The following is an 18126-nucleotide window of genomic DNA, read 5'->3' as shown; positions in this document are numbered from 1 at the left end:
CTTTAAAGAACAGATTGGCTACTTGAGCATCAGAGGTTTTTCTACAGGCTATGAAATGAGACATCTTCGAATACCTGTCAACTACAACAAAAATAGAATCTATACCTCGCTGGGTTCGAAGAAGACCTAGCGTAAAATCCATGGACAGATCCTCCCAAGGTGCTTGAGGAATCAGTAGTGGCATGTACAGACCAATGTTTTTAGACTACCCCTTAACTATCTGGCATATAGGGCACTTCCTCACATGATTGCGCACATCTTGTTTGAGTTGGGGCAAATAATACTGCTCCTATTGTCTTGTCTCACCCCATATGACCATCCAAACCTCTGCCATGCAACTCCCTAACAACTTGCTTCCTTAAAGAACTTTGAGGAATACATAGTTGATCCACTCGCAAGAGAAAACCATCTTGCAGATGCATGTCATCCACAACAATGTAAGTCTGCTGACATTGACTCCAAAACTTTCCAAAATCCTCATCTTCCTCATATAGCTCCTTTAGATAATTAAACCCAATAACTTACGTTTGTAGTGTAACCAGCAAAGAAGCTCATCGACTAAGTGCATCTACTACCTTTTTAGTAACACCAGACTTGTTCTTTATGGAGAATAAAAAACATTGTATGTATGCAACTCACCTGGCATGCATTCTATTGATGGCAGTTTGACTATTGATAAATTGCAAAGCCTAGTGATCTGTAAACAATATGAACTCCCTCTAAATTAGAATGCCGTTTCCCCTTAACGTGCCAAATTTCATACAATTCCGACACTGTTGCTCCGATGGCCTCTACTGGCACCTCCCTTTGATTTTACGTTGTGATTTTCGGCACCCTTGCTGCTCCAGAAAAACATGTGCTGTCAATTCTACGTAAGTTTTCTACTCAATTTCTTCCATACAACATTGATCTTAGATCTAAATGTATAATTATGTGCTTACTTGACATAGTGGTTTAAAACTGCACTATTCCAAATTAAAAATTTTTAAGGTCTCACTATTTTCTTTCTAACCACAGCAGCTTCGAATATTGCATTTTCAAGAAACTTAAAAATATGCACATTTTCAACTTACAATATTTTTTTTCAAAAGAAAATATATATATTTGGCATTTGGAGGATTAGAGATGATACTATAATACTTTTAGAAGTAAATAACAGCTGCATTTTGTGTGGTTAGGAATTAGATATATATCTTTATTGTGTTTTTCTTTTATGAATGCAGTTTCCCTTTAGTTTTTATTGTTTTTATATTTTTTTTTCTTAAATTAACTTGTATATGTTTAGATATGTAAAGTCACATTTATTGTTTAAATTATTTAAATTAAACAAATCTATATATGTTTCAAAAGTTTTAAAACTATTATTATACTCTAATGGTGTAATTTCTAATTTATTCAGAAAAAGATAGAAGGTCGTATTTAATGCATAAATCTTCTACTTCTGCAAGGTCTCGGAGAAATGATTAGTAGGCCGTCCAAAATTTTATTTTTGGAAAGGATAATTCTTTAGATTCAAACCCAAGAGCTTTCTAATTTATTTAAAGATTAACATAACGTAAATTTTTGTTAGATATAACATAAAATATATTAAATCATGTTAAAAATATATAGGTTATTTTTATATTTAATATTTAAAGAAATTTAAGCACATATATTGCTTGTATATCAAATACGCTAGCATTAGTAAATAGTGGTAAAAATGTTTTTTTTTTTTTTTTGAAATTAACTGGTTTGTGCTCATGCACAGCTTCGTTCAATTTGAGTTATAACACTAGTTTTTTTTTATACAAGATATAATTTTTACTATAATCTAATTTAAGTGTATATGTGTGTGAAACTCCCTTTTGGAAACTTGCATTCCAGCCTTGGTCCTCCACACCCCACAAACATTTATACTTGTAGAGTTATAACACAAGTTAAATCTTTACAAAATTGTGTACACTTAATTAATTCTTGTGGTATATCAATAGGTTCAAATTAAGTTTCTAAATTTTTCAAGCTACAGTTTCAATCCGTCACACTCAATATTTCGTGTATCACATTTAACTCTATTGTCTAAAACACGAATGGCAGTTCTAATTTTTTTTAATGAAAAAGATAACCGTGAATAACAACTAACAAGTACAAGAACCATTTTTCCTCATTCTTGATGCAAGAGATAAAAACATAAGCAGTTTTATTACAAAAGTTTATACGAAACTTGCTATGTAAGCAAAGACTATTTCACGTGTATCACATTTTTAGTTTTTATTTTTTGAAGCACAACACGTGTGCAGTGGGTAATTAATCTGATTGAATCTCCAGGTTTAACCAGTATACCTAGTTAAAATCTTTAAATAATCTAACTATAATTCAATACCTTTACCCCAAATAGATATATTCTCAGATAAGTACCATTAAGTGATAAACAAGTTTCAATTTATTTTTTAATTTTTACACATATCTTGTAGATTTTATTCCTAGCTTGTTATGTTTATTCGTCATTATGTTATATTTGCTTTAGGAAAGTTTCTATATTCAAATAAGAGCAACAGTCGTAAATTTCTGAAGCTAAAGTTTCCACGTAGTAAATACAAGGTAGGAAAGCAGACTTAGAATATTCAATTGCCTTCTTTGCTGCAAACTTGCTATGGCCAGAATTTCCGGAAGAGAAGCCGGTGAAACAAGCAGCAGCGTCACCGAGGACACTGAGACAAACAGCATTTCAAGCGAAACCACTACCCTGGAGGCAAAGATTAAAACAGTAATGGAGGCAAGAAAAATGTGACACTATCCTCAGCACCAAAGATACAAAAGGTTATATTCTTGCTGCGAGATAACAAGGATTTCTTCCAGAAGCACTATGAGCCAAAAACAGTATCACTTGGTCCTATCCATCATGGTAATGAGAAGTGCAAGCTAGGAGAGAAGTACAAGCTTGTGCTGACATATGAATTCGTTGGAGGTAGCGAAGAGAGGATAAACGATTTGTTCAAGAAAATTAAAGAGAAGATCAAGGAGCTGAAGGAGTGCTTCGAGGAGGAAGTGATCAAAAGCTACGATGATGAGGACCTCATTTGGTTGTTGTTGGTGGACGGCTGTGCAACACTACAATACATATACTGCGCAGCTAACAACAGGTTCGAAGATTTGAATATGAAAACCGACAGCGTAACCTTTACACAACAAGATTTGTTTTTGCTTGAGAATCAGCTTCCTTATCGTCTGCTCAAATGGTTGATGATCTGGATTCAGAAAGAAGCTGAGTTGCAGAAATCGATTCACACTTACATCGGTTGGCATGCCACACTATCACTACCAGAGGATCATTCATCAATTGTCCGCCGTTCGTGGCAAAGTTCGTTATCATGGCGTCTCTCGCAAAAACCAAAGCCGCAGCAAGCAGAAAACAAGAAAGAACAAAGCCTTGATTCAGAGGAAAAGGGACAAGTGAATCAGAATCACTCATCAATTTTCTGCAGCCCACGCCTAAGTTTATTATCATGGTGTCACTCGCGAAGATCAAAGCCGCAACAAGTAGGAAGTGAGAAAGATCAGGAAAGCCGTCCCTCAAAGGAGAAGCATGGGGATGTAGATGCCATCCATCTTCTCGATCTTCTGAGGACACGTCTCTTGGATAAAAATCAACAAATCAAGCATAAGAAACGAAATGGGAATGGCCAAATAACTTGGCCATCCTATCGCAATGTTCAGGAGCTCCTAGCAGCAGGTATTCATGTGGAACGTAGTAAAAAGGAAAATAGTTGCTTGAGTGACATATATTTTACGACACTTGGTTGTTTGGGATTCCTTTGGCTTCCTCCAATAACTTGGATGACTCAACAAGGCCAATGTTCTTGAACTTGATAGCCTATGTGTCTAGATTTCCCAAATGACTTTGCGATCACCTCTTACATATCCTTCCTCGATTCACTAATCGATGAACCCAACGATGTAAAGATGCTAAGGAAAGCAGGAATACTCTATAATTGCCTTGGCAGTGATGAAGAAGTGGCTAGACTCTTCAATGAGATAGGTACCGATTTGGTGCCTAACAGCGAAATATATAGGGATGTCGGAGTTCAAATTCAGAAGCACCAAAAAACCTTGCCGAGTTGGATGTTTCGATTTTACAATGACCATTTCGCAGGCACCTGGTCGATTGCAGGGTTTTTGGGCGCAGTATTAGCACTCAGCTTAAGTGGCATACAGGCTTGGTTCACAGTTAACCCAGCTTTAGAAAGGCACAGCTAGCTCAATCGATTGCTTCTCAGGAGGTAACTTTCAGTAGCATCTTAATGATAAACAGTTTCTGAAATTTTATTTTGTGATCCTGCTGCATGCGTTTCCAAGTAAATGGCACCAGAGGAATAGTCTCTGCCTAAGGCACATCCAGAGCCCTGTCACGCCCTATTTCGTACTTTTATCCCGCGAGTTTAAATAAAGGAAACGTGTGTAATTTCTTAATTTATATATATATTTATCAAAAAGTTGAAGCGTAGTATTTATTATTATTAGACTTTTATTGATCCATTTCATCAACTATGTCATTAGCCAGATTACTAGTATTTTTCATATTTATTTATTTATTTACGATATTAAATATATTGACTTTACAAATTTATCTTTGATAGTTTTAACTTTACATATTTATTTACTTTAATTTGATGTTATAACTAAATAATAAATCAATGCAAAATGAATACAAAAGTGTTGTCTATATACATTCCTCTTAACCAATTTTAACTTTAAATATTATTTTGCCCATTTATTTTCCTTTATTTTGACTTTTCTTATTCCCATTTTCTTACTAGAAATTTGTCACTATCTTCTATTTTATGCATATTTTTCTCGTACAAAAAAAATAAAATGTTATTTCCCTTTCTCTCTCTCAATTTTTTTTTAAAAAAATTTTTCATGCATCTCTACCTTAGATTGATGAATATTTGTATTTTTTAAACTCTACTTTTAGTTTTTTTATAATTGAAAAATGAAATCAACAAGTAATAAAAAAAAATTATAAAAAGATATTCACATGTCTTGCTTAATAATTGATGGTAGAAAAGATACAACCTGATAACTGCCTGTAGGAGGACCTCCTACTAAAGCTTTGTAACCCTAATTGACATATTATTCACTAATTCATATGTGTTCCTTGATGCAAGTATTTTTTTATCATTTTATTTACAACAATAAATACTTTTTGTGGGGCCTATGAGCCTCACAGCCTCGGCCCATCACGAAATAGGCCCAAGGCCCAGGCCGAGGAGCATATGCCATTTTTTGTTGGTGTTGTTAGGCTAACTTGGGGGAAGCCTCTTTTCCCAATCCACACCGAGGACCACCTCATCCTCGGCCTGACGAGGGGGATTTTAGAGAGAGAGACTAACCCCAAAGTAAGCTGTCATTCTCACATTTAATGCATTCAACTAACTCCCCCTGGCCGCATTAATGGGGAGGTAACCCCTTGGCAGGATAACGTTGATCAGAGTGAATCACTTGAGTACCGATAAGGCCTCTGATGGGACGGATGGCCAGATAAGAAGGCAAATAGATGATCAACAGATGGAGAGAGAGGATAGGAAGATGAAAACTATAAAAGAAAAGTTAGTAAAGTAAACAGGAGGGAGAAGGGGGGAGGGAGAACAATAAGGCCTCCTCGGCCACAGGCCGAGGAGCATCTCCCCCCTTGAAAGAGAAACTCTTAGCACTTTTCTTAGTGGCAAGATAATTCATGCTTGGTGATCGACGGCCAGCACCTAAACCTTTCACCCCACTCTCTATAAATTTATTGTTTGGGCTTATTGGGCTGAAAACCCATCACTCAGGGTCAATCCAATAAAAAAAAAAAAAAAAAAAAAAACTATCAAATTCATAGTTTTTACTAGTTGAACCACCAATTTTCCAATCTTTACTAGATTGCATTAAGGTCTAGATGTCGGTTGAACCAACCAGTCTAATCCAAATTTTGAATCCATGGTTTAGAGTAAATATTTTTATTCTGAATTTATTTATTTAAAACAAAAAAACTAAAATAGTAAGTAGTTTCCCCTATAATTAATTAATTAATTAATTGGAGTATCACCATTGGCGGTGGTAAAATAGGTATTAGCTATTTTGCCACCTCAAACTCCAATTAAAGTGTCAACATTGATGGAGCCAAATGCAAAATATGTTGCCTTCTTGTTACAGTGATTTACCATGACTAGCAGTTCAAGGTGGTATTAAAAAAAATAAAAATTATTACTTTATCACTTTTTGGGTTTGGTGGCAGCGAGAAAGAGGAAGTGAGAAAGAAATTTATAAAAAAAAGTTATTAGTGTTTGATTGATAGTAAAAATAGCATCATTGACACAGGGTGTGTTGTGAAATTATATATTAAAATAGATAAATTAACTTTTTGAAGTGTTAAATGCTAAAATTTTTACCTACATTGATGTGGATGGTGTAAGTGGGAATCTTTAAAGATACTTTAGCACTTCAATGTGGTTTTGTTGTTTAGAGCTAAAATTGATTTTGAGTTGATATTAATGTGCCTATGTTCATTTCAAAACCTAAAACGTAGGTTGGATCAATAAGAACAAAAGAGCCCTATGTTAAAAAATAAAAAAAGAAAAAAATAAATGTTAGTAACATATCAATAAAACGAACAACCAAATAGGATAAAATTATATAGAAAAATATTATTGATAAGAACAAACAAGCTGTTTGTTCTTACCAAAAAAAAAAAAAAAATTTGCAATTTGGTGCAATCATTCTGCGCAACCATAACTTCTAGGCTGAACTTTTATTATATAGTATATGTTATATAATAGATCCAATATGTCACAAATTTATGATTCTAAATTGCATTTGATTCACTTGAAAATATTTTTCGACCATACAATACTTTCAATTGAAAACATTTTTTGGAAAATAAATTATTCTCAAGTTTTTAGTTGTGCTCTTGAAAATGCTTTGGAAAACATATTTTCTATTTATTTTCCTCATTTTTTTAGCACTCAAACAAATATATAATAACAAATTACATCCCAAAAAATCCAAAATAATTTTCTTGAGAGAGAGAGAGAGTTGCAATGCTTCAGCAAACTAAGGTTGGCGAACCATCTTCGACATGAGAGATATCGAGACCAAAGAGCCACCGCAACACTTTGAGGCTAACAATCATTGATTTGATGTCACTAATCTACTTAGGTTGTATTCTAGTTGGTCAATAATGGAAGTTTTTTAGGTTGTGGAATGGGGTATGTGGGTTGGGTTGACAGTGGTAGGGAGTGGTAGTGGCAATGATTGGGAGAAGGGGTGTGCTTATTTGGTGATGGAATTGCAAAAGTGGGAGGGCAGAGGCCATCTCCTACTTTTGGGGGGGGGTGGGGGGTGTGTGTGGGGGGTGTCGTGGGTGGGTAGGGGAGGGGGTGGGTCAGTGATGGTTTGAGGTGGCAGGAGTGATAATTGAGAGGAGCGTGATGGTTATAATTTGCAAGAAAGAAAGGGGAGGACTCATGTTCGAGAGCTTTAGGGTGTAAATTGTTTTACACCTCTTAAGAGGAGCGCGGACCATTTTATGCCTCATCAACCAAAATTTTACGGTTAACCTGAAAATATTTTGAAGTTGCCAGGATTGTCAATTGCACCAAACATCCAAAATTGAGGAAAATATTTTCAAGTTCACAAGAGTTAGTATGTAAATTCATGCTCATTAGAAATTTGAGCACACTACGTACCTAATGTGTGACTAAAACACGACATTCGTGAAATGTAAAATTAGTAAACCTTGGGAGTCGTTTGTGGGGGGTGTCGTGGGTGGGTAGGGGAGGGGGTGGGTCAGCGATGGTTTGAGGTGGCAGGAGTGATAATTGAGAGGAGCGTGATGGTTATAATTTGCAAGAAAGAAAGGGGAGGACTCATGTTCGAGAGCTTTAGGGTGTAAATTGTTTTACACCTCTTAAGAGGAGCGCAGACCATTTTATGCCTCATCAACCAAAATTTTACGGTTAACCTGAAAATATTTTGAAGTTGCCAGGATTGTCAATCGCACCAAACATCCAAAATTGAGGAAAATATTTTCAAGTTCACAAGAGTTAGTACGTAAATTCATGCTCATTAGAAATTTGAGCACACTACGTACCTAATGTGTTGACTAAAACACGACATTCGTGAAATGTAAAATTAGTAAACCTTGCGAGTCGTTTGTGGGGGGTGTCGTGGGTGGGTAGGGGAGGGGGTGGGTCAGCGATGGTTTGAGGTGGTAGGAGAATAGCTTGCCATCTAGCAAAAATATGTTTTGAAGCAATATTTTCAACATCTTTCTCAATAACATATTTAGCACTTTTGCAATCAATACGTAGCAAAAATATTTGGTTTAACAAATCACTTTGAAATTTTGAAATACATAGTACTATAGATAAAATCTCCTTTTTAATAGTACTATAATTTAACTGTGCATTATTCCATATTCCAGAATAGAAACGGACAATTTGTTTAGGTGACTCTGGAGAAACTCTTTGTTTTAAAATACCACCATAACCAATATCAGAGGCATCNCTTCTGGCATGCTTGGCACGTGTGCAACGTCTAGCGACTTGCAAGCTGCGAGCCACCTGCAAGATCCAGTCGCGAGTCTCTGTTCCTTTGCACAATTTTGAGCATTTCTTCACACTCTCTCACTCACTCTCCCTACAAGATTCCCACCTAAATATATGGATACTAAATGCTAAAATACAAGAAAAATTTAACACGGAATAAACCCAACAAGATGGTTGATTAAATTCAACCTTACACTTATCTCAACTCTTGTATATATTAGGTTTTAATTGGAGAATTTCTTGACAATATAACTGTCAAATGAAATTGCAATGCATTCATTTGTATAAAAAGCAACATAAGAAAAGCAATGTGTGAAGATTTTGATTATCATTCCATCACCATTCCAACGATTGCTATCTCAAAGTTCAGCTGCCTTGCAAAGACTCATTAGTAAAATTATTTTGTTCAATAAGACTAATAATAGGTGTTTTATCATCAGCAATTTTGAAAGGAGTAGCTTAAACATCAATTTTGTCAACAGTTACTAAAATAGTATCAAGAGGTGGATGACTAGACCTAACAATGGTTTTGTCATCTTTAACAAAATTTGATTTCTTTATCACGTTCAAATGTATCATTTTCTTGTTGAACATGATGGCATTACTACTGACCATTTTGGTCAAAAAGTAAAATTCAAATTTGTTTCAAAATCTGAGATTGATACTGATAATGCTTCCAATCTGCTTTATGCTAAGAAAATCAAACTGTTTCAAACAAAAGTTCGTTTCCTTGGCTATGACATCTCTGAAGGACAAATTCGTCCTATTGATAGAGCCATTCAATTTGCTGATAAATTTCCTGATGTTATCACTGATAAAACTCAACTCCAAAGATTTCTTGGGTCATTAAATTATGTTGCTGATTTCTACAAAGATATAAGAAAACAATGTAAACCTCTCTTTGATCGGTTAAAGAGCAATCCTTCACCTTGGTTGATGTTCATACTTCTCTTGTTAAACAAATCAAGTCTCATGTTAAGGCACTCCATGTCTTGGTATTCCAACTGTTGATGCTTTCAAAATTGTTGAAACTATACATCCTTGAGAGGTTTTTGACCAAATCCTTATCTCACTATGCTCACTTTTGGTGCTAAGGGAAGCAGTTTGGAAGGGACTAATGATTATTGGTTGATGTTATGGTTTATAGCGGAATCCGGTAAGTTAGAAAAGAAAAAGGTTTGGCATAATCTCGTTAGAGCAAGAAGTTTGGAAAGTTTAGATACCTAGGTAGATTAAGGTTGGAAGGTCTATTGTTGTTCATATATCTCAACTACATTTTCTAGTAAATTATTAACCGCTTGGACGACGGCGGAGAGGTTTTACGCTGAGGGTTTCAATTTTCTCTTCGATAACACATCGTGTGTTGTCCTTATGTTTGAATCTCTCTTCCCTTTATCTTTACCATCTAATTAATGTTGTGATTGTGATTATTTATGGTTTAGATTGTTTATCATTTCTGTTATAAGCTTGAGTATCTTTTTTTGCACATACATTGTTTGATATAAAGCTTGAATTAGTAATTTATTATTTGGTGGTCTAAACTTTTATAGTATTTTTAACGCTATTTGAACTTTTACTAAGAATTTTTGTTTAGATGATGACCGAGTTTTATATATATTCAAGAGTAAGTCATAATTATAAATATATTAAATACAAAATTAACTACTTTGACACATATATAATTAACATTTAAAAAAGAAGAAGAGAACCTTTTTATTTTATTTTATTTTAAGTATGAGCTAGTATACAAAAAGTTGTCTAGTTCCATACTAGATATGTACAAAAATATCAAGAAATTATCAAAGTTAATCTAAATAATATCTTTCTTGGAATAAAATTCATCTCCTATCATGCATTTAATTCCACGAATAATGAAATTGTCTCTCGAAGTATGGAAAAAATTACAGTGCAACCAATGAAATCTTTAAAACCACGAATAATCCAAAATTTTAGCAGTCGTAAGAACAAGAAAAATATAATTTCTCTATAATTACTAAGCCCCCCTCCTTTTTCCCCAAGAATTTTATAGCACAATGGCATAACCTGCTCTAAAGGAGAGAGACCATTTTCTAGTCGCATGGCCCCAAAAAAACATTTTCTAGTTCTGCCTCTGTTAAAAATTTTAAGTGGCTTGTATTGGAATCAAAAGGATATGGTGCACCTTAATTATTTGCATGGCGTGGGATTATCTCCGGCATAAGTAAGACATAGCAGACGCTTCCTGATCTTGTATGGGGAATATTGGTACCGTGACCACAGATATGTCTTACACTAGCCGACATTATATCCCACATAACACATTCATTAATGATTTATTCATTAACATCGTACACTTTTCTTTTCTTTTCTATTTCTTTCTTTTTTTTTTTTTTAAATATCTTGTAGATTTTATTCTAAGCTCGATATGTTTAGTGATAGTAAGGTACACTAGCTAGGTAAATAAAGAAGGCAGGAACAAGCCTTTTTCCTGTATCATTTCAACACATGCATTGTCTTTCCATGGAAAAGATGATCCCGGACTTGCAATTGGTATATTAGTATATATATAGAATTACAAAAGCAATAACTTCCCATATACGCATGTTCAATATCAATCTTCCACAACGGATAAAGACATAAAGATAGTAATATTAATCTTTTATTCAGAAAAGTGTATTATATTAATGAAAGCGAGAAGCAAGTTTCAATTTATTTTTGGACAAAATTTAGCTACAAAATTAGTTGTAGCATAAGATTATAATCTTACTTAATAAAATAAAAAGTATTATATATTTTAAAAATCTAACTATAGAATTATATGATCTTTACGTTCTTAATACATATGTCAAATTTTGTGTCAATTGGATATTATTTACTATATGATTTAAAAGCTTATATTTTATATATAATTTTAAACTACAAAAACTTGAAATTTAAACAATTTATTGATGACATAACTATTGATTTTTAATTTTCTAATATTTTTAAAGTATGGAGGATATAAGAAAAAAAAATACAATCTAATAGTAGATTTGTCAAAACTCACTTCCAATAAAAGGATATTAAGTAAAGTACGTTGTAAACTTGTAGCCTAAGATTACAACCAATTTTTAAACTAAATTTTTTCTTTTATTTTCTACACATATCTTGTAGATTTCAATCCTAGCTTGTTATGGTTATTCATCATTATGGTATATATGGTCGTGAATAAAGCTAAGTTTAGCCGCATCACGGTCTACGAATAAAGCTAAGTTTATACTTAAATTTAGGCTTGATTATTAAATGAGTCAAACTCAAATATAATAAGATATATGGTCGTGAATATGATGCTTGATTTGAATATATAAAATATTATATTTTAATATATATAATTGTCTAAAAATATATTTACATAGATTTGAAATTGATTGTATAAGTTTGTGAATATATTCATATAATACCAAATTATTATTTGTAGTTTATTGATAATATAATTAGTTCATTCTTAATAAACATTCATAATATATGAAAACATAAAATATTTCGTCATCTTTTTTCTATATATAGAAAAGAAACTCATGAATAAACTTGAACTTGTACCCTTTTTTTTTTATGATGAACTTTGATTTGGTTCATATTTGGAATAACAATTAAATAAATAAATTTGAACTTTTAATACTTAACTCTGCTCAACTTTACTTACGTTCTATTGTCAATATCTCATGTACAATGGATAAACATATAAAGCAAGTAATATTAATGGTTTATTCTAGTTGAAAGACAATTATTAATTTTTATGAACAATACCACGTGGCAAATATTAGCCACTTTCTTTCAAAGAGGCAAATGGTAGCTACATTTTTCTACAATGTACAATTTAAATTAAACTATTTATGTAACTTAATATTTTTCCTATTAAAAAAAGTGTACCATGTTAATGAAAGCCATAAGCAAGTTTCATGTTCTTTATTTGTATTTTTTAGTCATAAAATAGTTGCTTTAGGAATGCATATTCAAATAAGAGTAACAACCCTAAATTTCTTACGCTGAAGTTTCCACGTAGTAAATAGGACGTAGGACAAAAAATTTACAAAATTCAGTTCCCTTCTTTGGTGAAGCTATGGCCGGGAAGGAGCATGTTGTTTCCATTGAGGGATTTCTCAGAATAGAAGCGGGTGAAACAAGCAGCGGCTCCGTCACTGAGGACGCCCAGACACACAGCATTTCTATCGAATCTACTGACCTGGAGGCAAAGATTAATACAGTAATGGAGGCAAGAAAAAAGGTGACACCATCCCCAGCACCAAAGATACAAAAGGTTATATTCGTGCTGCGAGATCACAAGGATTCCAAGAAGCTCTATGAGCCAAGAACAGTATCACTTGGTCCTATCCATCATCGTAATGACAAGTACCAGATAGGAGAGCAGTACAAGCTTGCGTTGACATATGAGTTCGTCAAAGGTAGCAAAGAGAAGATAAACTACTTGTATAAGAAGATTGGGAAGAAAATCAATGAACTGAGGGACTGCTTCGAGAAGGGAGTGATTGAAGGGTATGATGATGAGGCCCTCATTTGGCTGTTATTGGTGGACGGCTGCGCAATACTACAATACATAGACTGCTCAGCTAAGAATAAGTTCGAAGAGTTGAATATAAAACCCGACAGTATAGCCTTTACACAACAGGATTTGTTTTTGCTAGAGAACCAGCTTCCTTATCGTCTGCTCAAATGGTTGATGAGATGGATTGAGAATGAAACTGAGTTAAAGAAATCGATTGACACTTACATTGATAGGCAGGTTACGGTACCACTACCAGAGGATCACTCATCAATTCTCCGCTGCGCCGCCCCAAGTTCGTTGTCGTGGTATCTCTCGAGAAAATCAAAGCAGCAACAAGAGAAGCAAGATGATGGGGATGCCATCCATCTTCTTGATCTTCTAAGGACACGTCTCTTGCAAAAGCATCAACAAAACAAGCCACAGAAGTCAACAAAAGACTGCTCTAAGGACACGAGTTTGCTATCGAGTTTGCAATCCTATCGCAATGTTCAGGAGCTTCAAGCAGCAGGTATTCATGTGGAACGTAGTAAAAACGACAATTGTTCCTTGGATGACATATCTTTTACTAAACTCGGCTGTTTGGGATTCCTTTGGCTTCCTCCTATAACTGTGGATGACTCAACAAGGCCAAAGTTTTTGAACTTGATAGCCTACGAGATGTGTCTAGATTTCAAAAATGACTTTGGGATCACCTCTTACATATCCTTCCTCGATTCACTAATCGACGAAGCCAATGATGTTAAGATGCTAAGGAAAGCAGGAATACTCTATAATTGCCTTGGTAGTGATCAACACGTGGCTGAACTCTTCAATGAGATAGGTACTGACTTGGTTTCTAACAGCGAAATATATAGCAATGTCAGACTGCAAATTCAGAAGCACTACAAGAACCAGTTGATGACCTGGTTGGCTCAAGTCTATCACGACCATTTCAACAGCCCCTGGACGTTCTTGGCTTTCTTTGGCGCATTGTTAGCACTTGCTCTAACCGTCATTCAGACTTGGTATGCTGTCAAATCTCCTCCAGGACCCTGCAAAAGTTAAAATTTTATTTGTTGTTATCTTTCCAAGTGTGTCTAGCTAGCTGAGAATTACATATGATTTCTATATATATATATATATATATATATGCCTCTCAGACCGCTGTTTCCAAATAAAGAGGCCTTAGGAATTCAAATAGTCATGATTTCGCATGGGTCATCCCAAGGCCCCATCATCTGAGTAATTTGTTTACCTTGGTGATTGTACTTACTTTCTAATTTGATGTAATTAATGTGTGGATTGTCTCAGAGTTTCTGTGTGGTGTGCAATATATGTGATACATGAAATTAAGTTTAAAGAAGACTTTTCTCCGCCAAAAAAAAAAAAAATAATCGACGAAGCCAATGATGTTAAGATGCTAAGGAAAGCAGGAATACTTTATAATTGCCTTGGCAGTGATGAAGAAGTGGCTAGAGTTTTCAATGAGATAGGTACCGATTTGGTGCCTAACAGCGAAATATATAGGGATGTCAGAGTGCAAATTCAGAAGCACTACAAGAACCAGTTGATGACCTGGTTGGCTCAAGTCTATCACGACCATTTCAACAGCCCCTGGACGTTCTTGGCTTTCTTTGGCGCATTGTTAGCACTTGCTCTAACTGTCATTCAGAGTCAGACTCGGTATGCTGTCAAATCTCCTCCAGGACCCTGCGGTAACTTCTGCAAAAATTTTACTCGAAACTAAATATGCAGAAAAGGTAAAATTTTATTTGTTGTTATCTTTCCAAGTGTGTCTAGGTAGCTGAGAATTAAATATGGTTTCTATATATATATATATATATATGCCTCTCAGACCCTTTCCAAATAAAGAGGCCTTAGGAATTCTAATGAGTCATGATTTCGCATGGGTCATCTCAAGGCCCCATCATCTTAGTAATTTGTTTATCTTGGTGTTGAAGTTTTCATGCAATCAGTCAGGGTGATTGTACTTTCAAATTTGATGTAATGTGTGGATTGTCTCAGAGTTTCTGTGTGGTGTGTAATGTATGTGTTATACGAAATTAAGTTTAAAGAAGAATTTTCTCCACAAAAAAAAAAAAAAAAAAAAAGTTTTAAAGTAAAATGGTGTTTTCAAAACACGATTTTATGTGTGTCCTGTGCCAACACTATATAATTATCATTACTCATTATTAATTGCTTCAACTTAATGCTACATTCTCGTCATTACACAAAAGTGGAGACAGTTTGAGTAATGAAGGATTATCTTCATTTCTATGGTCCAATATATAAGTTCAATGACTTTTTTTTTTCCTTTTCTTTTCTAGAGAAGTGAATGAAAGTACTTCCTCCCTCTATGTTTAGGGTCGCAATTTCTCTCATTATCTTTGAAATCAAGCAATTGTCCATTTTATGTTTGAGAAATGAACAAACGTGCTCAATTCATTATTTTTTCAGTTAAATCCCATATATCACAATGATTACAAATGTAATCAAATAAAAAAAAAAACAATGTACTCCTTATCTTTTTCTCTTCCATATGATGTAAGTCTAATAATTGTTCAAAGATTATGTTGGAATTAATTGAGAAATTAACAAATTGGAGGTATTTGTTTATTTCTCAAATATAAAGGGGGAAATTGGTTGGTTTCAAAGATAAAACGAAAATTGTGAACTACCCCAAACAATTGTCCCCCATAAAAATTATTACTTAAAAGAAATGATGAATTTTTTCAACTAAAAATCCAAATAGAAAAAAAATAATGCGGATATTCACGACACAAATAGCAAATAACAGAAAACAAGTAAACAACCGCTTATCCTAGCTATTAATGTCATTTTTTTATAGCATATATATATTTGGCATTTGGAGGATTAGAGATGATACTATAATACTTTTAGAAGTAAATAACAGCTGCATTTTGTGTGGCTAGGAATTAGATATATATATCTTTATTGTATTTTTCTTTTATGAATGCAGTTTCCCTGTAGTTTTTATTGTTTTTATATTTTTCTTATATTAACTTGTAGATGTTTAGATATGTAAATGCAATATTAGAGTGCCATGTGGCAGGACCTCATGCACTCTCACATGGGGTCTCTGCTTTTATATATATATAGATTAAACAGATCTATATATGTTTCAAAAGTTTTAAAACCATTATTATACTTTGATGGTGTAATTTCTAATTTATTCGGTAAAAGATAGAAGATCGTATTTAATGCATAAATCTTTTACTTTTGCAAGGTCTTGGAAAAATGATTAGTAGGCAGCCCAAAATTTTCTTTTTAGAAAGGATAAATCTCTAGATTCAAACCCACGAGCTTTCTGATTTTTAATTTATTTGTTTCCCTACGTGATTGATTGAGGAATGGATAATAGTTGAAGCTTAAAAAACAAAACCAAAGGTTAATTCATTGTTTCTAAGCTTCCTGACCAAAGGTTTTATAAAATTTTAAACCCAAACCAAATGGTTAAATTACAATTAGAAGGTATGATCTTTGACAAAGAAATCAAGAAAAATGGAAAATAAATAAACAAAAAGTACCTAAGTATTTCTGAGTAGTAAAAGATACAAAACTTTACTAATAAGGTCAATCATAATACAATTACAAAGCACCAAGACGAATTCAGAAAGAAAAAAGAAAACAAAAACAAAAAAAAAAAAAACAAAAACAACAACCCAATAAAATTAGGCAAAAGAACAAGCACTTGAACTGATTATACTAACAAATCCCACAAAATACAACCCTTCAAAATTCACAAAACCACATGATAACTTGAATTATGTAGAAAAATAATACCAACCCATTTCTTATTTCACATCCAAAAACAAAACCCAGATAGCAAAATCAAATACAACTCCATTAGAAACTCCAAAAAGACATAAATTTGCTAAGCAAAGAAAGCAAAAACCTTACCAACGAAGTCAATGCCTTTGATCAACAAAGAATCCAAGAAAGACCCTTCAATCTTGAAAGATGAAATGAGCTTCCAAAGTTTGAAATTTCGGAGCAAAAGAGATCACTTCCACCGAGTCAAACAAGCAGAAATACCAAGACCCTGTTTTTAAAAAGGAAAGAAGCTTAAATACAGAGAGACAGAGACAGAGAGAGATGTAGCTCGAAATTATTTGTTACTAGGTGTAGCTCGAAACGGAACCAAATCAAATAGAATCTAAAGGCAAATCAGATCTCAAAAATCAAACAAATCAAACAAGAACCCAACAATATTAAAACCTCATAAACAACAACAAATCAAAGAATCAATAAAAGCCTATAGCTTTTAAAATAAAACTATTTCAAAACCCTAGAATTCAAATATAACAACCGCGAAACAAAAAAAGAAACAGAAAATAATTAGAACCTAAAGAACTTTGCCCTAAATTTCTATTCAAATTAAACACAGAACCTAAAACCCTAAATTCAAAAATTGAAAACAAAAAATAAAAACATAATTACCTCTCTTAGCTTCCCTCTCTTTCTCTTCGACTCTCTGCGTTTCGACTCTCTGCGTTTCGCTCTCTCTCTCTCTCTCTCTCTCTCTCTCTCTCTCTCTACAAAACAGCCAAAGATTTGAAAAGTTAAAAGGTTGGAGACGAAAGGTTTGGAAGTGGAGGGTGAGGGCTAGCTTAAGATCAGAGAGATGGAGGGTGAGGGTTAAGATCGGGCTTGAGGGATGGAGGCTAATGTGCTAGGGTTGAAAATGTTTTTAGTTTACTATTTATACAAATTCTAAAGTCGCGATTTTTAACCTGCGGCTATATGCAAAATCTGGGGCTGTGTTTAATAAATGTGGTCCCATCCCAAACTAAAGCCGCGTGTTTAACACGCGGCTTTAGACCAAATTTAAAGTCGTATGTTTAAAACAAAACTTTAGACCAAATATAAAGCTGCGTCTATAAAATGCGGCTTTAGACAAGTTAGAGCCGCATTTTATAAGCGCGGCCATAGTTAAGATAAAAAATAAAAAATAAAAAATAATGTTTGTAAGGTTGAATCTAATCAACCATTTAATTGACTTTATTCTGTGACCAATTTGCTTGTAATTTAGCACTTAGA

At 33.8% G+C, this 18126-nt stretch overlaps 2 protein-coding genes and 1 long non-coding RNA gene across 3 annotated transcripts; 2 read left to right on the top strand and 1 right to left on the bottom strand.

The window, feature by feature from the left end:
* The first annotated feature begins 2629 nt into the window (after nucleotides 1–2629).
* On the top strand, nucleotides 2630–4233 carry LOC111989038 (UPF0481 protein At3g47200). The gene is given in 4 exon segments (XM_065777766.1): nucleotides 2630–2743; nucleotides 2788–3805; nucleotides 3808–3853; nucleotides 3855–4233. Coding segments are annotated over 4 exon segments (1557 nt in total).
* Nucleotides 4234–12642: 8409 nt separating this feature from the next.
* On the top strand, nucleotides 12643–14221 carry LOC112002171 (UPF0481 protein At3g47200). The gene has a single exon (XM_065777765.1). The coding sequence runs from the start codon at nucleotides 12643–12645 to the stop codon at nucleotides 14128–14130; it is 1488 nt and encodes a 495-aa protein (XP_065633837.1). The 3' UTR covers nucleotides 14131–14221.
* Nucleotides 14222–14460: 239 nt separating this feature from the next.
* On the bottom strand, nucleotides 14461–17577 carry LOC112010722 (uncharacterized). Its single transcript, XR_010630577.1, has 3 exons — nucleotides 17527–17577; nucleotides 16987–17128; nucleotides 14461–14787 (listed from the first exon to the last, which is right to left on the bottom strand). It is a non-coding gene; the product is annotated as an uncharacterized LOC112010722 (long non-coding RNA).
* Between the last annotated feature and the right edge of the window lie 549 nt (nucleotides 17578–18126).

Source organism: Quercus suber, unplaced genomic scaffold, assembly GCF_002906115.3.
Source record: "Quercus suber isolate HL8 unplaced genomic scaffold, Cork oak 2.0 scaffold_163, whole genome shotgun sequence".
In the NCBI taxonomy this organism is placed as follows: domain Eukaryota; kingdom Viridiplantae; phylum Streptophyta; class Magnoliopsida; order Fagales; family Fagaceae; genus Quercus; species Quercus suber.
This window is presented reverse-complemented; position numbering and strand designations above follow the sequence as displayed.